This window comes from Strix uralensis, chromosome 19 (assembly GCF_047716275.1).
Source record: "Strix uralensis isolate ZFMK-TIS-50842 chromosome 19, bStrUra1, whole genome shotgun sequence".
NCBI classification, from domain to species: Eukaryota; Metazoa; Chordata; class Aves; order Strigiformes; family Strigidae; genus Strix; species Strix uralensis.
The window spans coordinates 13358683-13380742 of NC_133990.1; the positions used below are offsets into that span (position 1 = coordinate 13358683).

General features: G+C 35.8%; 1 protein-coding gene across 5 annotated transcripts in view; it reads left to right on the forward strand.

The window, feature by feature from the left end:
- The window catches only part of HELZ (helicase with zinc finger), a 93188-nt gene that overhangs the window by 19823 nt on the left and 51305 nt on the right, over positions 1 to 22060 (forward strand). For 4 of the 5 annotated variants that reach the window (XM_074889304.1, XM_074889302.1, XM_074889303.1 and 1 more), the window contains 10 exons: positions 456 to 492; positions 3874 to 3998; positions 6498 to 6554; positions 7365 to 7413; positions 7832 to 7907; positions 10846 to 11044; positions 12134 to 12241; positions 12557 to 12854; positions 16102 to 16369; positions 21008 to 21341. In XM_074889304.1, coding sequence (XP_074745405.1) covers positions 456 to 492; positions 3874 to 3998; positions 6498 to 6554; positions 7365 to 7413; positions 7832 to 7907; positions 10846 to 11044; positions 12134 to 12241; positions 12557 to 12854; positions 16102 to 16369; positions 21008 to 21341 — 1551 coding nt within the window. The remainder of the gene's footprint in view (positions 1 to 455; positions 493 to 3873; positions 3999 to 6497; positions 6555 to 7364; positions 7414 to 7831; positions 7908 to 10845; positions 11045 to 12133; positions 12242 to 12556; positions 12855 to 16101; positions 16370 to 21007; positions 21342 to 22060) is intronic. The other variant, XM_074889305.1, reaches the window with a different exon arrangement.

Below are 22060 nucleotides of genomic sequence, written 5' to 3' on the forward strand. Positions count from 1 at the left end.
TATAGACACTTGAAGGCTTTTAAGTAAAAGAAAAATTCCAGATTTTCCTTCTTATTTTACTAAATGAAGTAATTTTTTAAATCGCTACTGATAAGACAGTAAAATAGATACCTTACAAATTTCAACAGCACCATATTAGTGCAAGTTTAAAAAAATTACAGTGGCTAGGAAAGAAAGTTAAGTTTTTATATTTTTTCCTAGGTGTTGTGAGCCACCTACAAGCATACATAAATACACACCTTTGCCCATTCATGTTCCTCTTCTAAAATGTCCATTTGCTGAGAATTTGAGAAAAAGTCTTCTAAGAATTAATTATATTATATTTGACTTATGACTGATGTTCTTTACATATTCCACCCAGTAAAATGGATTCTTAAACTTGTAATTCGAGCATGTAGTTGTTTATGCTAACTGGAATAATGCTATTTTTAAACTTTTCATGTTTTACCTTTCAGAAAAAATATGGGCAAGCAGATGAAGACTGTAGGCATGGTATGCGTATTTCTTTTTTTTTATTACATAGTATTATAAATTGCAGTCAGTTGTTGAATTTTTAAAACTGATGCCCAGATTTGTTAGTTTGCTAACAATGTTTTTTTTCTAGTTAAAAGTATGTGTCTGCTTTATAACCCTTTCTCTACTTTTTTTTTTTAAAAGAGATATTTCACTATTTTGTAACTTGTGTTCAAGTACCAGAACTGAAATGCATGGTTTTGGCACAGCAGTGCTATTTGGCTAATAGATATTTTAGTTTACAAATGTAGGATGAATTGATAGTGTTAGGAATCTTGTGAAGATAAAGGCAGCCGATTGTTCCATCTTTCTTCCTAGGGACATGGTGGATATTTTGGTTTGCATTTTGGGACTTGATTCAGAGCAAATCAGGATGATGTACTTCCATTTATTCCTATTTGTTAAAGCTTCCAAATGTGCATATGTCACATTGAAGTTGAGCCTTTCATGTTTCACTGCCTTGTTCGGATGGGGTATTTTTAAAGGAATTAACCATCCTTGCTAATGTTCTGTTATTCATGTATAATGCAAGTGATTCAAAACTCACTGAGAACTCTTTGCTGATTTTGGTAAGCATTGGATCAGAGTTTATCAGTTAGATCTGGAAAGAAAAAGTGGGTAGATCTCATCTTTCAGTTTCTAGTTCCTCAACTACTCTTGAACTTTAAAGGAAATTTCCTCAAACCACAGTTTTATTACACAGACTGTGTGATATACTATTCTAAAATTCCTGTGCTAACAATGACAATCTTTAAAACATTCCTTTCTGGTTTTGTGTGGGGCTTTTTTGGGTGTTTTTTGTTTGTTTTTTTGTTTGGTTTTTTTTTTTTTTAAATGCATTTGTCTTCACTGATACTCAAGTCATAGTCTGGGGAATTTGTGGGGCTCTGCAGCTTGCTTGTGCAGGTCCACAAAACATAACTAAGAAAAGTAAACTTGCTTTCTGTAGGTGTAAAATTAAAGTTTAACGAATGTAGAAAGGCTGAACATCTCTTAATCAGTACCATTCTTAAAATAGTCTGGGGTTTTTTTCAAGCTGCTTCTTTTTAACTGTTGATATATGCCAAGGGTGTAATATTCTGACTAACCTCACAGTTGTCTTTCATGATGGCAAATAAAAGCAAGAGACACACATATGGAAAGATGAATGATGGTTAAAGAAGGTAGGAGGGAGAATGCTGTTTAATGAATAGTATTCTCATTGATGAGATCTGATGGGTTTGTCATAGGGGTAGATGGGTGACATTCATCTGTGAAACCTTTTCTTGGTATATGTGTCAGTTATCAGTATCTCAAAGGAACTGTCATGTTAACTATTTTTCTTCCTTCTCTGGATGGGCATAGAAGTGGGTGGAATAGGAGCACTGATCTCTACTTTTTTTTTTTTAATTAAGTAGAGAAAACAGCTTTCACATGTACATTAGTAAGAAAGAAATAGCGTCCAGTTTAATGTTGCTTTCCTTAATTCATGCCAACATATTCTGCAAATATTTTTTTCAGATCTATAACTGAGGACATTTTTCAACTTATTAATGCCATATTTATGTATGTATATAAAAATGTTGTGTGTCTGTGTATGTATATATATTTGTATACACACACACCCACCATATTTTTATGAATATATGAATGAACTATTAGGTTGTGGTTCCCTGTGGTGTGCTGTTATCAGTTATAGCCCAGCATCTGACACTTTAGGGTATCTGCATTTATGATCCTGAAAGATCTTAGTTTTAGTTTTGCGTTTGAAATATCCTTGGGAAGAAACAACCTTAGCACAGCCTATCTGATACTCACACTTCCTTGATACTCACAGGTTGTTTTTTTTTCTAATAGATGAAGTTTTATTCAAGCTGCTGTTCTGTCTTTTTACAAGACTTGACATGTTGCATACCTATGACTGTTTTATTTTAACCTGAATAAGTGCGTTTTGAAATAGCTGGAGAAATCCATGTTCTTTATAGCCTGCTGCTCGCACTGTTACAAGGAATGATGATAATTTACAATCTGTTAAATTATTCCACAAATCTTTACTAAAAGATACTGGTTAATGTGTTGTAACTTTTTAAGTGCAACTGTATGTTTTAGCTTGGCTCAGTTAATGATATGAAATGTCATAATTGGACATGTCATCTTTGAGGTTAAAATAGCAAACTGTCAGACATATTAAAGCTATTTCTGGCACTGCTTCTTCTGATTTGGGAAGTAAGCTCTATTTTTGGAAATGTGGTCAGTATCATCAGAGTGGTGAATTCAGAATAGTCTTTGAGGCACTTTATAAACAGGATTTAGTTACCATTTAATTTTGAAGAGACGTCTAGTTGGTTTTATGTAAATGTTTTGTGGGACTTTTTTTCTTTAGTCTTTCATGCAATTTCTGTTAACGATGTGAACGTCTGTTGAGTGAGGAGTTTTGATTTATTATTCTAAAATGTAATCCTGAAGTTGTGGTGAATGTAAAATTCCTGTTAGCACTTAACAGGAGCTGTTTGCATCTGCATGAGTAGCAGTATAAACACAGATGTTGATGTTGCCTGCAATAACACTAATATATATTATAATTCCGTAATTTTTAAGCACTGTCCAGCCTTCTTTTCAACTCACACGCTTAGTTTACTAGCTTTTTAGTCACTCTGGCATTTCGTTTTCTGGACAGGTAACATATATGATTAAGTGTTATTCCTGCTTGTCTGAAGCACGTCTATATTGTGAAATAAATCCTTTCACTATTGGAAGTGTCAATGAAAGTGTCTGTTTGGCGAGCTATCTGATCCAGTGCTAGAAAGCATTAGGAAAGTTTTCTGTTACATGGAGCCAGTAAATTTCTGGACTCAAACAATCGTTCCTATATCCTGCGCTTTACAGCGTAAGTGAATAAAAGCCCTTTTAAAGTAGCAGGAATTGACCACGAGGAGGTTAGCTATATTTGGAAACGACAGGGCATGCTTTTTGTGAGCATGAATGGATCTTCCTGAGCATGTTTGTGTTACTGAGAGGTTGTTGGTTGCTATTTTTTTTTTTTTTACCCCTTCTGTGAAGAGGAGGTCCTTTGTGTCTGTGTCAGATATTTGAATTTACCCTTCCCATATTTAATTTTTGTCTATTTTAGCATGTAAACATTACAACTTTTTTTAGAGCTCATGTACAGCTTTTCTTAGATGGTGGGAGACAAGTTTCAAATTATTATTAGACAAGAGCAAGTAATACTTTCTTTACACCCAAGACTTGTCTTTCCAAGAAGCCATGGATTTCAACCCGAGTTTCAGACTTTATTTTCATGTTCAAGGTGAAGGAAAACTGTATATAGTTTATTTAAATGCATACTGTGATGAAGCTAATGGTTGCTGATTTGTGTTGCAGTGCTGGGAGAGGGGCTGGCCAAGGGAGATGGATCTTTCCGTGCAGTGCTCTGCTGCATGCATCTTAAAGGGAAGCTGCAAATTGTGTCTAATGTTCTTTCCAAATCACTGATGGGTGAATCACTGGTAAGTGGGTTTGTTGCAATCTACATAATTTAAAAAGCAGTTTTGTATTTCCTTTTTTAAAAATGTGTTTAATAACAAACTTCTGAACATATGTTTGACTGGCAGGTTGCAACAAAAATGATTTGTACGAAAAAAAACAAAGATTATATGGGCACGCATATGTCATCAGGATACCTAGGTTGTTGCAGTACCAGTGTTTCAGAGTTGTTACAATTTTGAAAAGCTTTTTCTTTGTTGGCTCTGAATCCTCGGGGAATGCAGAATAATTTGCATGTTTGTGCAATTGACTAGAATAATGTAAATCTCAAACTTTTTACTACTTTTTTTTAAGTTGCATCTGACACCATTTTGTATGTACTTCAGGAAGTTTAGCCATTAAAGCAGAAAAATTATGGATAGGACTTTCAAATAACTGGCCCATGATAAAGCATGAAAAGCTTTTAGGGAAAAAAAAAAGCGCTTTGCATTTCAAGACAAAAAATAAAGGTTTGAGTTCAAAGCTTCTATTTTACCCTTAAACTGTCAAAACTTGTAAAGATGCCTTTAACCCCATACGTGTAAGTAAGTGTTCTGACTCTTATGTGGCTACTCATATGGGGAAAATTAGGGACATATATAAGTCTCCAAGGGATAGTGTCCTTTTTATTTCTGTAATCTAGATTAAATAGCATGCAGTTCATCACCGTGAGCTGCTGGTGATGCTAAATCCAGAAACATGGTCATAGAAAAGACAAGAGCAGCTCTGGTTGGACCATGAGGAGTGTGTAAGTGACATCAGAAGCTGTTGTAGGAGAGCCTATTACCTTGAAATTGGATCATGTCTCCTATACGTTGGTGCTTAACTTAATCAATAGGTTGTTTTTGAGAGGGAGTTCTGTTTGTCTGGTATATCCTGAATTCCCTTCCCACCTTGCTATTGCCTATTTTTACGTAAAGAAAAGGTTTTGTTCTTTGTGTAGCTGGTGTTTTCTAATGAAAAGATGTTTCATTCAAAAATTCCTGCAGAGGTTGAAGGAAACTTCAGGAAAAATTAGTAAAATAGCCAAAAGCTCCTTATCACAGGAAATGTACATTGCCTTGTTTTGAACTATTGTTGTGCAAATAAAGGTAGCTTGGTATATAATTCCAGAGTGTTGTCCCAAAGCAGAGTTCGAGGTTTTTACAAGCATTAGCTTATTAGACACAGTTGTTTTCAGTAAGAATATTAAAGTCAGCAACTGATTTACTGACTTGTGCCATTGTCCAAGAGAAGAAGTGAGACAAAGTTTTGGAATTAATTTATTGAAGAGTTAGAAGCCATCCAGTTTCCTCCCCAGTGACTTAAGAGAATGATTCTTAGTAACGTTTTTATACTCTGATAGGTTTAAGCTCAACAGGTTCCATTTGTAGCCTTCTGCTGAAGAAGTGAAAAATAATTTTGAAAAAAACCTAAGTGTGAGAATTGTTGAGTGTGTAAATTTTTAGCAAAGACAGTAAGTTCTGCTGCTCAGTAGCACAGTCAAAATGTGGAGAAGCGTAACAAATGTAGTAGCACTTAATTAAATTTTTGCAAGAGGTTATTGAAATAAGGAACCCAGACCTGTGGTTTTTTAATCAAAGTTTTGACTTATGTGAATGTGAAATTGTTACACTTAGCTATATATTTTAGATAAATTCAATTCTGAAAGATTTTTACTTCAGATGTACTTGAATATGCAGTTACTTTTAGTTACGTGGCTAATCTTTGCTTTTTAGTGAAAACTTCAAAAATTACATAGTCTGCATCAGAGCAGAAAGAGTTACGAAACTGTAGAAATTAGTAATCTCTAAAGTAGGTCCTTACGAAGAAATGAGTCCACCACTGCAACAGCAGTGGAAGTTACATTAATTCCTTTAGAGCCCGAGTGTTTCAGTAACTACAGCATAGGCCTCACGTGTAGTGCTTTGCATCGGTAGCTTACAAAGTGCTCTGTGAAGACGGTCTGTATCACTAGCCCCATTTTGCAGATGGGAAACTGAGGCATGGAGAGGTGAAGTGACTTGCCTGAGGTCACCCAGCAGGCCAGTAGCCAAGCTGATAATAGAGCATAGACCTCCCGAGCCCCTGTCCTTTGGGCTGTGCTGCCTCCATGATTACTGTGCATGTAGACTACTGTTCGGAGGATAGCAATCATTAAGTATTCTAGCTATTAATGTTTGTCTTGAGTGGCAGCTAAACTTCATAAGAAATTTTTTTTCCCCAAGTTGTTCTACATATGCTGCTCCCCTGCATTGTCCTGTATTGATACTTGCTGTAGGTTTAGTGCTGGTTTTGGCCAGTGTAGAATTCCGTTTTTCACTGTAACGTTTGCTCGCTGTGATGTAGTATGTCATCTAAAATTGTGCACTGTAAATCAAACTCATTTTTCCTTCTTGCCCTTCTCCTTGGTGCTGGTGCAGGGAGAAATGAACTTAATTGCTGTGGTTTAATGCACGTGAAGGTTTGCATGTTTGGTGTATTAATATTTTTTCTTCCCCCAGAACGGGATGGTAACTAAAGATCTGACACGACTGAAAACACTTCTTGCTGAAACGGAGGTAATAATGAGTATATTATTGGGGAAAATAATGAGCAGTACCTGAAACAGCTGAAAGGAGATCTGGGCTCACTATAAACATACTGGTTCAAACATTATTGTTTCCACTGGTCTCTTGGTCTTTACCACCTACTTATTCAGGAACCCTTTATCACAATCTTGTATGACGTATGAGAAAATAGAGAAAGATGCTGACAGGTTGTTGACTTTCTTGAAGTAGCAAGTAGAAAGAATTCAAAGCATTAGATCTGCATTATTTAGTGTATTTTTCTTTTTTGGAAATTACTCTGAAGTAATAAACATGACTTAAGAAATCTTTTAACAAATATAAATACCCTCTCAGTCACCATTTCTTGTATTAGAAGTTAATCTGTCATGTCTGCTGATTAAATTGCCACTTTTTTTTTCCTTATGCTTTGCAATTGATTTGGGCTTTATTTTTAATGTAAATTCAAAACTGAAAGACATCTCAATGCAGTTTAGAGCTTTGGCCTTTTAAAAACTTCACTGTAGTCCCCGTTAAAATCATCACAGGGTGGAATTTGGTCTTGTAAAAATCTCTAAAATTTTCTTCTAACAATGAGTGGACTTTAATTTCCTGTCAGAATTCCTTTTATCAAAGGCTGCAATCCAGTTGTTAGGTTAATATGAAATTCCTGTTTGTGACTGGAAGTGATTTCAGACTTCTGATAAATATTTTTGTATTGGTTGTTCTAAAACACACTTTGACAGCAAAGAAGCCAAAGCAGTTCTTGTTGATGAAATTGGTTTGTGTTCCTTTATAACTGTGGGTTTTTTTATATAATTGTAGGCAGCTGGTAAAGTACCATCAGGATATCATGTAGAAGATTTAGAAGAAGGTATGTAACTCAAATCTTAAAGCTACTTCATTTTTTTAATGAGAAGGCTTGGATTCTGCTGAAGGCTCAACCACTGCATCGTAATCAAAAAGCAAAAAAGGGGCTTGACTATCGTGATGAGCCCTGGGGATTGAGGTAGAATTATCTCATCACTGACTGAATTTGGAAGCAGAAGTTTCTATTTATTGGTCAAAGTGCTGTATCGGAGCCTGCTCCATTCTGCAAATTGTTTGAAATTTGCCTTCGTAATCTTTGAACCTTTGTTAGGAACTGAAAATTAATTTTTGGTGGATAATTTTGCTTGTGTACAAATACACTTTGGGTTGATGTTTAGCAATACAGTTCCCTGGACAGTTGCTATCCGACTCAGAAATACTTGGCAATTAGAGAAGTAACCTAAGTTTTGACTACTCCGCAGGGTCCCGGGATGGCTGGCAGTTCCGCCCTCCACCCAGGGGAGTCACAAGCAGTGAAGAATATACGCTATGTAAAAGGTAAAGTCATTGCTTTATATCAGCATTCTCCAAGGGATCATAATGTTTCATCTTTTATTTAACTGCTGACAGAATGATTAAGAGGTCAGGAAAATGAAGGTACTTGTTGGAACAAGAGTTGATTTGTTCACAGATTTTTGGAAGGGTCAGTTTATCCAGAAGCACTTCAGTTTATGAGAGAGTGGTTTGAGGACCATTTTTGTAGTGACAGGTCAGCATCTGTCTTTTTCCCCTAAATTTTCTAATTTATATAATTTCAGAGATGTGGAAAGTTCCCACAGAAAACGGTGTTAGCAAACTGAAGCACAGTGAGGTGTGCTTTGATAGCAGGTAGCGTGCATGCCTTCAGATAGATGGGCTTTGTCTTCAGATTAAAAAATGTTTGTAGAATCTCCCTCTGGATCTCATTATTTCCATTTTGCATAAGCTCAAATAAACAGAGGTGAATTGCCTTGCTGAAGATCCAATGGGTTGTATTGGAATTTCTCCTCCTTGTCTTTTTCAGTTGTCTAGTCAATATTGCTTGTAGTTTGTGTTGTTAATTGTCATTATTTACCTAAAACTATTAATATATATGGGGAGGAACCATCATTATGCACTTGATTCTGCCATGTATGTAACTGGTGGAAATAAATTGTTTTAAAAACATGAACAGGAATCTGACCTGCTTTTTAAATGATGTAACTGAATCGATGGATTTGGGCTACTTTTGTCGTTATTTTCTAGAGATGCTAGATCTTGGCAACGCTTGTTGACTTTTATCCTATCTGGTGCATATTGAGCAATTTTTAAAAAGCAGATATTTACAATTTTTAGCTCATGATGACTTTCTGTTGAGTAACATCTATACCATGTTTCCAACCATTGCTCTGAAACATTTTTCCACTAAAGCTGTAATTAGCTTTATGCACACTGTTAACCCTTACAGTGAGAAGGATGTGCCTTACTCAGCAAATCCATATGAACACTATCATTCTGACCATGGACTAAAGATTTTAGTTCCTTATGAGGAGGCAGTTCCAGGTACTGAATATGAATTTTTGAAGCTGTGGTTTATTTTTCCCCTGTGTGCCATAAAGCAGTAGGAGTACAGCATATTTATTCTAGATAATGAAGCTATGGAATTGCAGGAGGTATTAAATAAGAAACTAAAAATGAGAAAAAAAGTGTCTGTTAAAAATATGAACAATGAGAGCTTGGAAAACTTGCATAATGATGACAAATTTTCAAGTAGTATGCTTTCCTATTAAATAATGAAAAGGAAAACCACTTGATTTTAAAGCTGCTATGTAGCTAATAAGAACAGCTCAACAATTTTTTTATGCTTGCTCTACATTTACTTTGAGCCATGAAAATAATAATTGTAGTTTAGCATTCTAATGTAATGGTGAATTGGAAAGTTTACAATAAAAATACTAAAATTGACTGCCAAGAAAAATATTTTAATTTAAAATATATTAAGGAACATAGCTTGAGAATGCTTTTAGTAACATCATGATATATATCATGCTTATTTTATTTACAATTTGGACATGCAAACCTTTAAATACATTTTTCCTGTAAGAAAAGATCAAGTATGCTAAATCAAGTTATAACCACTGATACAAGCGTGGCCTAGATATCCAGGTACTTTTGCTGCAAGGTTTTCATGTCATAGTCAGGTGTTATTTGTTTTTGTCACGTAGCTCAAAGTTCACTTTCTAATTCATGTTGCCTTACATAATGCATTTACTATGGAAAGGTTATTCAGTCACTGATCCCCTTCTGCTGTCTTTATCAATGCTGTGGGGTCCTGACTTGCTGTATTAATTTAGTCTTGGTGCCTCCTTTCTTTTTGTACAGTAACTCTTCACTGTAGGAGTAGATTCTTAATATAAGTATATACATAGGTATTCACGTGAAATTCAGATATAGTTACATTTACAGAGTTCCTATAAATTTAATATCCTGATAGAGATCAGCCTGCCTGCCTTTATTTATAATAAATGTGATGCTTACATTAACTCTTTATAGTCTCCTTATGCAAAAAAAATAAGCAAGGCAGCCTCCTGGCCTGATGTTTATAGTTTCTTAGTACCTTCAGAACTTACCCCCCAATTTATTCTTCATTTTGTCATCTATTTAAGTGCTTCAGTTTTGAAGAATGATGAAGGTGCAGCTACTGCCTTGTGTTTTATAAAGATAGTTCCCAAGTTATACAGTCATTTGCCCAGACTTGCAATAAATTCTGAGAACTAGAATGCTTACGTTGTATACAAGACATTTGGAATATCATTAATTTTGATGCATAAGCAAATGCCATTAAATGAAAAATATACGTCTTTAACAAATTCTTAATCTCTGCAAAAATAGATCCTTTTTAGACTGATACAGCCTTTACAAAGAAGAGGATTAAACTTTCTCCTTGAGACATGATTTCTGTGTAGGTGTATTTAGTAGAGAGGACCATGTGATGTCACTGTTGCTCCAGGAAAAACTGCTGAATGAGTATTTATCTGCTAATAACGTAACTGTTGGAGGAAATTATGCTGTATCTTCCCTTTGCCCCTGATTAACAGTGTTTTATTCATATTAATACAGTACCTAGTCATTTCAGGGATGGTCCATGATCTCATTGTGTTAATTGCTGTACAAACACTTGAATCTTTCTTCTTTGAAGCTGGAAATTTCTTAAGAAGACTTCTGTCCCCTCTATGTTTCAAAGAAATTTGATACACTTTTCTGGACTTTGCAGTAAGAGAGGGTGCTGCCTTCCTTGCAAAATGCTGCGTACATGTATATATTTCCAAATTAGTTCACGTAGACTAAACTGCCTTAGTTCTGTGAGAGAGACTTAAAGAATGTCCTTCTGACTTTAAAAGTAAAATTTTGATAAATTTATTTTCTTAATTGGAGACCGAAAAGTTCAAGGCATAATCGTTTTTCCTATTTTATGTAGATTTTTAGAGCAAGGGATCTGCAGGTACGGTGCACAGTGTACTTCAGCACATTCCCAGGAAGAACTAACAGAATGGCAAAAACGATATGCTTCCCGCTTGATCAGATTAAAACAGCAGAAGGAAAACAAACAATGTTCGGGCAGTTATATGGAAACCTTGATTGAGAAATGGATGAATTCGTTATCTCCTGAGAAAGTGGTAAGGAAAATATACTACTTCCCTATGTGCTCATATTTTAAACTAACAGATGAGCCTGTTTTTGGCCCTTACTATCAGAGCTGGTCGAATTAATCCCTACCAAGAAATTGTCCAACCAATTTGCTCCCTTTTCCATCCTGCCCTATGTTTTCTTGCAAAGATACCAAAGACTTAGACTGATTTCTGCAAATGTACTCGTTCTTTTCAGGAATTCAGTAGAGCTTGTGAATTACAGCTTGTGGGTTAATCACAGCTTGTTCATTTTGCATACTTACTATTCTCAGTGCAGGATGGGTCAGCCAAGTCTCATGGTATTGTTCCTGTTCCTTGACTAGATGGCAGAGCTTTTTAAACTGGAGAACAATAAATGGTGAAGCTTTCACGACTTAGTGGAGAATACTCGTTTGTGCATGGCTCCTTTTCTTTGCCTGCAGCTGCAGGCACTTGTATGAAGAACAGCCAATCCCTGAAATGTTCAAAAAAAAGTTTGAATACTGAAGAGTGTGGGGTATGGATATGATCAAACTTAGCAGCTGTTTGGAATTCCAAAGAACGTTTTTGTGGCATTCGACCAGCTCTACTTACCACTGACCCTAAGGAGTTTTCGGTCCATCTATTGTTGATTAAAATCTGGGAAGAGTGGACTTTCTGCAAAATGCATTAATGAGTAGAAAGCCTGATTCTAGTTTCCTGGTGTCTCTAGTAGTCTCATTGACATCAGTGAGATCTAGGGTCTTCTGGAAATGCAGTCTTTGGGCCTCATTGTATCAGACCCTTCTTTCCAAACGAAATCATGTTTTACTTTAAACATAATTAAGTTGGTTTTTGAAAATCAAGTCCTGTGGTTAACTGTCCTTAAATGGTTATATTCTTTGCTTACACAGTATGATCTAGTGGATTTGGCTTGCTTGTCTCCTCTGAATTTGCACATATTTTTATTAATTCCTAAGCAGGACTTGCATCAATCCTGCACAATCTAGGAAACCATTCTTTCCACTATCTGTTAAAAAATAATACCTTTTCCTGAATGTTTTTATTTTGTTACTGCCTGTAGAAGTTTAATGTTACCTTCTTTTTCTTTTAATCTAGCTTAGTGAATGTGTAGAAGGAGTGAGAGTAGAACATAGTCCTGAGCTATCGGTAACTGTCACCACCAAAAAGTCTCATCAGACATGGACATTTGCGCTCACCTGTAAGGTAGGACTACTTATCTTTTGAAAGTGAGTCAATAATAACTAGAATTCAGCCCATAACCTTTTGCAATTAAGATTTCAATTGTATAATTCTTAAAATAGAGAAACTTCCTAGCACCATCCCTTCTCTTTTTTCCCAGCAGCTGTGGTGATTATGTGCTGACTGCCTAGGTTTCTCGAAAGCAGGCAGGACTTGTACCTGCTCTGAGAAGCTGAGAGTTCTTATAAGCTCTCATTATCCAATTGCAAATGAAGATATTCCTGGATAATTTCAGTTTTCCAACATACTGTCACTTCAACCTTTGCATTTTTTTTATAGCCTGCAAGAATGCTGTATCGAGTGGCATTGCTTTATGATGCCCATCGTCCACATTTTAGTATCGTTGCAATATCTGCTGGAGACAGCAATACCCAGGTATCACAAGAAGTTCCAGAAAACTGTCAGGAATGGATAGGAGGAAAGATGGTCCAGAACGGAATAGACCATTATATATACAAAGTCAGTATAGCATTTAACACAGAAATCTTTGGAACTTTTCGCCAAACTGTTGTGTTTGACTTTGGATTAGAACCAGTCCTCATGCAACGAGTAATGATTGATGCTGCTTCAACTGAAGGTAATGTATTAAAAAATTCTTTTGAAATAGTGGAAGTCTTTCATGACATCTCGTTTCACGTTTCTGGACAGAACAGCATCTGTATTAACAGCTAATGAATGTCTTTTACTGCACATTATGTTCATCATATACATGAATATAAATAGTGGGCAGAAGCTTCAGAGGGTCTAAATAAGGCAGATAACTGGAGTATGACTAGTACTCTGTGTCAGGATATGGCTCCTAAATCTTGGCGAAGTGCTGGGAATTTCTAGTTTGGTACGTGTCTGAAGGCAGCACTGGAAGTTAGAGTAGGTTTATGTTTTTATAATCATTCTTGTATTGATGAAAACATTAAGCACATAGAAGAAGGTCAGTAGAGATATGAAGTGTTTCTGTATAAGAATACACCTGGTCATTCATTCATTAATTAAAGCAGACTATCAGAGAAGTTGCTTGGTTTTGTTTTTTTTTTTTTTCCCCCTCCACTTGCAATATCAGACTAGGGTTGTCAAAGGCAAGAGGCAGAGTATAGGCTTGTAACTCAATTGCTGTTGACACAAATTTTGAAAATGTGAAGAAAGTGTGACTATGTCTTTGTGTTCAAGTAAAAAAAAAATATTAATTACATGTTACTGTAAGGGTTGTATTCTGTTTATGAAACTGGTCTGTGCCTTTCAGTTCAAGCCTGAAATAACTTCATTATCAAAAAGATGTCAACAAATTGAAAGATGTTCGAAGAGGTGCAAAAATGAAGGAAGCACTTTGATTTAGGATTAAAAGATTGAGAGCTAAATATAGGTCTCTCTGTCACTTGGCAGCAAGCAAGGGATAGAGTATGGTAATTTTTTATGAAAATTGGAGAGATACAAACACCAAAGAAATGAATTGTAGCACTGGGATATAAGCGGGAAGAAAAAAAAGAAAAAAGAAGGAAAAAAGTTGAAACTAAGAAAACAGCAGCGTTCTATTCCTGGCCTTTATTTTCATATAACAGGCTAACATTTGCAACATTAACAAAAAGAAACTGTACATAGCGGATACCAAAGATCATGAACTGATCTTTCCAGATGACCCAAGTACTTGTAGCCAAGAGCAGGAAGACTGTACAAGTTGTAATGTCTCTTGAAGCAGAGATTATTGCATTGCGAATGAGAAGCTATGCTTAGAAGCAAGGCTGTGGTCTTTTCAGGAACTGTTACATGATCTCCATGTAACAGTGTGGGTAATCGCAGGTGACAGGCTTCTTAAGGCATTGAGTTTGTGGAGGATAGGTGTCCTTTTATTGTAAAGCTGTTTTAAGATCAAGAGAACCAAGCCATAACTTATTTGCCAAGTTACTGTCAAACCAGTCTACGGTCTGGGTCCTCGTTGGCTTTAACTAACTACTAACCAAAGCGATACAAGGAATAGGCAATTCAAGTCCCCGTGATAGGGATGGGTGAAGCTGAGATAGCTTTAGTTACTGATATTTCCTTTTCACATATTGCTTGTCTGTGTGTAGACAGATACTGAAGTCTTCAAGCAGGTTGTTACTAACATTTATTTCGAATGAAAGGAGTGCTAGGTGCTTTACAGATAAAGATACAGTATCCTGGGGTAATCTTAAGAAGTGTGTAAGCAGGCAAGTGAAGGGGATAACTATGTTGGATGTGTGTCCGATTCTGTTGTTGCTTTTGCTTTTGGTATATAAGAACTGGGATCTCATAGAAGTGTTTTTCAAAAAGAAAGATGCCCGAGGTCTCTACATTTGCGTGTAATTCAGGACCTTGTTTAGATATGTAGGCAGGAGAGAGAGGTGAACATTAAAATATTTGAATGGAGGAGCCTTCATTATGCATTTTGAAATCTTTATTTGCTGTGGAAAAAGAGAACTAAGAAGTTTTCTGTGCACTGAGAATGCACAAAATGCTATTTAAGAAAGGGTCACTGTACGCACAATCTGTGCCAGGAACTGTTTATGTCGGGCTTCCAGTGGAAGCCTCTCTAGTGCTTGGAGTTAAATGGCTGTCTTTCTAGCAAACAAGGACTCAATCCTAACAAAATTACTGAGCTTTTGTGATCAGAAGTGTGGTTAGTACCAGAGAAAGCTTCATTTATGGTGAAATGATTTCAAACACAGAAACCACACAAACATGGACTTTTTCTTGTCATACAGTAACTATAGCCACTAATACAGTTCAGGCTTGAGGTAGATATTTAAATGCGGCTTCTTCGTGAACACATGAGATTAGTGAGTAAAATAAGCTGCATTCCTGTAGTCATAGTCAAGCTGAACTGAGATTTCTTTTGCTAAAAAGCTGTTTTCCTTCTATTTAGAATAGACAGTCAAGATGATGTTAAGTGTTTAATTAGAATTCGAAAATGTCTTTTTTGCACATTTTTCAGCGTTGGTGTGATATCCTGGATACCTATCTTAAATCTTACTCAGAGATAATACATTAAGATATTATAGCTTCACTATAAATGCCAAATATTTTCAGCTCTGCAATTTAACTGCAGTTCTGTTAACTGTTGTCATAGTGTTTTTGTGGCGTTAATGAATATATTTTGGGTGGCTGTAGACAGTGCTTGGTCTTCTGTTTCTCATTTAAGCTATGTGGTCCCTGAAATTAGGGTATGCTAAAAAATTAGTTTCCTTTCAATTTTCTAACTTGATATCATGTTAGGTTAAATTTCCAAAGTTTTTAACTTTGGCTATATAAGGCAATTGTCTGCAGAATACGTATGGTATGGTAGAATAGACTTTCTAGACCAAAGAAAGACTTTCACATTGTTGCAAATATGATGATTTCTTACCAGCTAGCTTATTGACTTGTTTTTATTACCTTCTGAATCTTATATATTGTAAGGTTCTTCACTGCTTTATATTTTTGAAATGAGGTGATGTTGCAGCTAGGCTTTGAAAGATACTGCAGTGCCAAGTCTGTCAAAATTACTTGTGATTATTAAAATAAAAGTGCTTTCCTTGTTTGTCCGTATTAATTCTATTTGCTGTCTAGAGAGTATTTTATTTTCTGATACTGTTTGAGAGCCTGCTTGCTCTCTACTCAGGAAGTAGGGATGGTAAGTACTAGCAATGAATTTACTAAAGCTGTTGTAGGCAGAGGAGACTTTTACCTACGTGTAGTTCATTATATCTAATGGGATTATTTTAGTAGTGTGTTTTTGTTGTTGTTGGGTGTTGTGTTGGTTTTTTTTTTAAAGAAAACCCAAACACCTATGGAGTTTGAATTATTTCCTTTCCCTATTATGTGTCTACATCCAGATCTTGAATACCTGATGCATGCACGGCAACAGCTACTAACCACAGCTAAGCGTTGGGATTCTACTTCTAAGACTATTGTAGAATTTGAGCCTAATGAAACTACTGAATTGGAGAAGAGCCTTCTTACCAGATACCAAATCCCTCTGTCTGCTGACCAGCTATTTACACAATCTGTCCTGGACAAATCATTGACCAAGACCAACTATCAGTCACGGCTACATGACCTCCTTTATATAGAGGAAATAGCACAGTATAAGGAAGTTAGCAAGTAAGTGATACCTTTATAAAAATATTTCATGGATATTTCTTGCTATTACAATGAGGATGACACCTTCTTTAAACCTACATGCTTGTTTAAGATGCTAATTCTTCCCGTTTCTTTGAAATGAATTTGAGTATTAGTCTGGAAATAGTAACTTTTGGTAAGGGTCACTAGCACTTAACAAATGTAATTTATTGGTAACTCATTTAAAACAAATAGTATGTATCAGTCTATGCTTACAGTTGGAGGCACTAAACAGCTGTTGTACAATGCTTTGTTAATGTCTGGATAATAATTATTTTTGTATGTAGCTTTTTGGCTCTTTCTATGCAAAAAGGTATTAATAATAGTAAGTTTGTTCTTGGTGGAAATAGGTTATGGCAAAGTGATATATGAAATCTTTGTATAAAAGGTTGAATTGTGGGTGGATCAAACTCTGATCTTACGATGATGTGGCAGCTGACTTTTATATTTATTCTCTAAATAGGCTGAAACCCAGCTTCTGAATAAAAGTTCCTAATAAAAGTTCCTAATAAAAGGCATGTAGTATACATTGTTTTGTTCTGTCTTTAGGTATTATGTATGTATCACCCAACTGCATTAGCTGCATGAACAAATACCGAGTTAAGAAAAAGATGTGAACTTCCCATGTATAGACTTTCATGGGCCTTTCTTCTGTAGTTTGATATTTGTGGTTAAAAACTTTGCCTGCAATCATGTGGTATGAAAGAGTTTTAAAGTGTTGCACTACTCAGAATGGAAAGTCAAAAAGGTGTAACTTCCCTTTAACCTAATTTGGTAGCGAATTTAGTTCTATCAGTTACTGAAGTTCCAAATCAGAAATGTCTTTTAAGACAAACCACTCCTGGAGCTACAGAGAATTTAGGAAGAAAATACTATGAGTAGTTGTATTTCTAATGCTTTTAAAGCAGAAAACTGATTCAGTTTCTTTTTTGTATCTCAGATGAAGGGCAGTATATTTGAACTATTGTTCTTCATATCTTTCATCACTGCTGCTCTCTGCTCTTGAGCTGGAATCTAACATACGGAGGAATCATGCTTGAACACTGTTTTCAGCATACAGAAGTACTCTCCATCATACATATTTATAATCAGGTTGACTTTTCTAAGGCTTTTTAAACCAAAAGTGGGTTTAAAGTAAACATTATTAAATATGATAGAAAAGTAAACAATATTTTTACTGAGTGAATTTTCACATTGAGAATTACACTCTCATGCCTCATAGGAAACCAAAGAGCAGCATGCCTGTAGATACAAAAGAACAATGAGTGTATCCTGTGTGTAATGCTTCCCCTTTGGACAATTTGGTGCAGCGATAAGTTATTGTTCTTCTTTTTCTATCTAGTAGATTAATAAAAGTGAGTTTTATTAATGTTCTTGAAATCTTCTGTTTTGATAGTGTTGACGACAGAAATACTCTTTTGATCTTGTAGCTGACCCACTTTATTGCAACAAGGCTCAAACTAGCACGCTTTTCTGATCCTCTGCGGCTAAGATCACACACTTGGTATTCTCTAGTGACGTGTCAGGGTTGCAAGCTTAGAAAGGGGCCCAGAAATACAAATGCAAGTGGGTTGTAACACCTCTGAAGGGGTGCCACGAGTGAAAATGTTGATGAGCTGCTGCTCGCTAATGGGTTTGTGTATGTATATCGTAAAAGTAGTAGGGATGTCAACATGGCCTCTTATGACAAGACTGGGATAACATGAGTGTCTGCTCTTCAGAGTGGAGTGTATTGCTGGGTTTTAAGAATGTTGCTTTCTCATTTTGTAGGAAAACACTGTTTCAGGCTTTATGTGGGATCACCTGAGTGGAAGTGTAGGATGAAGATTGCAGTGGCTTTAAAAAGTCTTGAACTCAGTTATAAGGGAGTTCATTCTGGATAGTCTCAGAGAGCTTTACTTTTTAAATGAGGTTTATTGTCATATTTCATGAGGCATTTATAAAAATTGCTCCATGAGTACATCACAGTAAGGGAGCTACTGCTGTTTACTTTCCAAATGCAAATGTACTCTGTAAGAAAAAGCAAAACAATGTTTGATCTCGGTACTAGTTTCGTTTTGGAAAGTGTTGCCCTACATACACCTGTTGATGGTTTTAAAACTCTTCCTTTCTCTCTTGCACATTCCAAAGAAAACCAGCATATAATTGTTAGAGTGGCAAGAATGTACTGTGTATTTTCTTGTATGAACATTAAAGAGTGTGTGAGGTGACATATAGCTCCTTCCATGCAGTACACTATCTGCTACCAGAATTACAGAGCAGATTTATCCTCAAGGCTGTGAAAACATGAAATACTGAGTTTGATGGAAAATAAATTTGCTTTTGTCATTACTGTGTCTTACATTTATCAGTGCGTAGATAGGTGTCACACTGCACACCCTGTCTGAACTCTGCATGTATAAATGTAAGAGGAGGTGTGCTGAACGTGATTTTAGAAAAGTGTTATATGGGGCTTTGTTCAGAATGGGTTTACTTGGCCTTTGGGAATTTATTGTTTGCTTTGGTACTGAGTGGATTAATGATTTATGAAGTCTTTCTTTGATTTCTGTGTTTTTAAATATGAACAACAGGCTTTTTCTTAGCTAGTTCCGTTATCACTTCAATTAGGCTGGGATTTTGCAGTGCTTAGGAGGAAATGTAAGTTTTTGTTTGTTCGATTTGTGTAAGCCTGACTGAAAAGCTTCTTTGGTATAAACCTGCAAACAAGGTTGAGGAATGGATGAAAGAAGCAACATTTGATTTTTTAAAAATCTAATCCTTAGAGGTTTTTGTAGTTTAACACTTTGCCAGAAGGTGTCAGCTTACTCAATGGAAATGGCTTGATAATCTCTTAAACTTTAGATTCCCTTTAGCACAGCAGATTCAGTCATCTGTGAAGCCGCTAACTTGTGCCTTGTCTCAGAACAGCAGTAATACCGTTTTTCCATCCCGTTTTCACAAATCCTAATTTGAGAACGACCTGATACATATTTAGCAGCACAGGGGTTCAACTTTAAGAAAGCTTTAACAAAATAAATTCACAATAGCAAGTGGTAATATCTTAGTAATAATGCCCAGCTCTTGGATAGTGTGTTAAACATTTTATATAGTATTTTAGCAATCATCTGAATGAGATATGAGCTGTTTTAGGTGTTGCTAGCTTGCTCCTTTGGAATAGTGCAACACTTGTATAGAAGAAAGCTTGTTTTTTGTTGTGTTTTCTAGCACCTGTGGAAAGGTCACACTTAATTCTAGTGTGCTCCCTGAAGTATGTACTTTTGAGTGATTCCTTTAACTGTAGCTTGTGCAGTAATCTTTGTGGCTACTGATGAACTGAACAAATCCGTGTGCAGTAAGAAGACATCTCTTACTTTTTGAGAGTGGAGGAGTGTAAAATTTGGATCTGACTTAATGCCCGTATTACGTAAAGAAGCAACTATTACCACAAGGGGGCAAACTTGCAATTTTCGTGCAAGACTCATGATTTTCCAGATACGAAAAAAATATATTTGATTGGTTTTGGTAGATGTTTAATTACCAAGCAGGCTAAAATGTTGGATTTTATTGTTACAGGCTTATGATTATTGATACTACAGGGCTTAAATGATAAATTATGAGTGTATTATGTTAAAATAGAATTTAGAAGAAGAACAGATCAAATAAAAGCAGTATGAGTATGAGAAGTATTATAAGAGAATGAGTGTTATTTCCAAGAGATTTTATTTCATTTGTGAAAACCTTTGTTTTTTACTTCTTTCTGTAATTTTGTTGCAAATTCAGGAAAAAATTGCGGATGAGAACTGAGTATTGTTAGTGTAGCTCCCCTTTTGCTCTTTTTAAAACCAGGTTGAAGCAATCTGTTTAAAAAAACCCAACACTAGGACATGATTACTGTGTATTGGTGAGAGATCAATAAAGTGTGCTAATAAGTCACTTTAATGTGTTATGCATGTGACTTCTAGAAAATGGTAACTACAAAGAATGAATTTGTTACATGTATGATTACAGGAAGAACTTGCTGCTAATTGAAATTCTGTGGATAGATGGTTTATATGGCTGAGCCTGTGATGCATACCCTCGTTTCAAATAAAATTATCTCATTCTTATGCCTACATTCTGATTTCAAGGCATTTTAATCAATCCCTCTGAATTATAGGTATAATACAATGTACCTTTTAAGATGTAGATTACCCTCTTTGGTGTGCAGCCTGGAAGAGATACATGAAATAACTAGGAATCTTACTCTGTTCTTTGCACATCTCTCCTTGAATACTTAACATAAACTTACAAACTATTTAAATAGAAATTTTTACTGCTTTGGGACATGCACAGCAACTCTAATTCACCCTAAACTTATTATGGTCTCAGAAAATCTAGTATTCGATTCTCTCTTGTGAGGGTTCTTTTTTTAAGCTTCATAGATGTCGATTCTTTTAAATATATGTTTTATAGGCTATAATCAAAAGGATGATGTATAAACATTTTACAGCTACATACTTACGAAGGGCCAGTTTGGCTATACGTGTTTATGTGTAAAAGTTATATATTCAGAATGTAAGGCAGTGACTCTTCAGTCTGAATGCGTGAAATTTCTGAATCGGAGAGCATTTTTCTGCACTGACTTGATACTTTCTTACATAGGTTCAACATAAAAGTGCAATTGCAGATTGTAGCAAGCTTCATGCTCACTGGTGTTTCTGGAGGTGCAAAGTATGCCCAAAATGGACAACTTTTTGGCCGCTTTAAGCTCACTGAAACGCTTTCGGAAGACACTTTGGCTGGACGGCTGGTGATGACCAAAGTCAATGCTGTTTATTTATTGCCTGTCACTAAAGAGAAGTCAGCACAGACCCAAGGAACCAAAGAGAAGGTTTATGAAGCAGCTATTGAGGAGAAAACAAAAGATTATATCTTCTTGAGGGTATCCAGGGAATGCTGCGAAGAACTTAATCTTCGGGCAGACTGTGAAATGCAGGTAAGTCTGAGTGGAAGTGGTTCTGGTATGGGAACTGTTTGCATTATGTCTGTTTTGACTCCTCCCAAAATAATTGCTTGAAGATACAAGTTTTATTATTCATCATCAAATGCAGAAAGCAGAGCATGGATGAGAATTTCGGATAAGTGAAATCTTTTTATACGTAAATATACTTGTATATATGTGTGTGTGTATGTATATGTAAATCTTATTATTTGGAAATTAATATTTTAGAACTGTTACAAAGTAAAAATGCCAGAAACGAAATTCATTAAAACGTAAAATTCAGAGATGATTAGGCATTGCTTGCAGATTTTTGGTTGTGTATCTCATGGTTTTGAGAGTGTGATTTGTAAGTTGTCTTGGACATTGTTTTTACATCTCTGGTTCAAATACAAAGCCTTCTCTTGATGGAGTTTTAAAGGAAGACTTTGTCTTATTTTTATTTTCCTTCAGGTAGGTGTCTGTGGGTAGCTCATGGGCTTTCTTCCACTTCTCTTTCACCAGACCTACCCACCTTCTCCCCTCTCATTCTGAAACCACTGAATGTATTGCTTACTCCTGCTGCCTGGACTTTTCTCCAGCTTAGTCTCTCTCATGTGGCTTCCATTGGTCTGTTAACCATAGCTATTCTCACCGGAGACCTCAGGACCCTTTTCTTAATGAAGTTGAATGAGGGAGTTTTCTATTCCTATGTGTGTTCTCCAAAAAAACCCTTT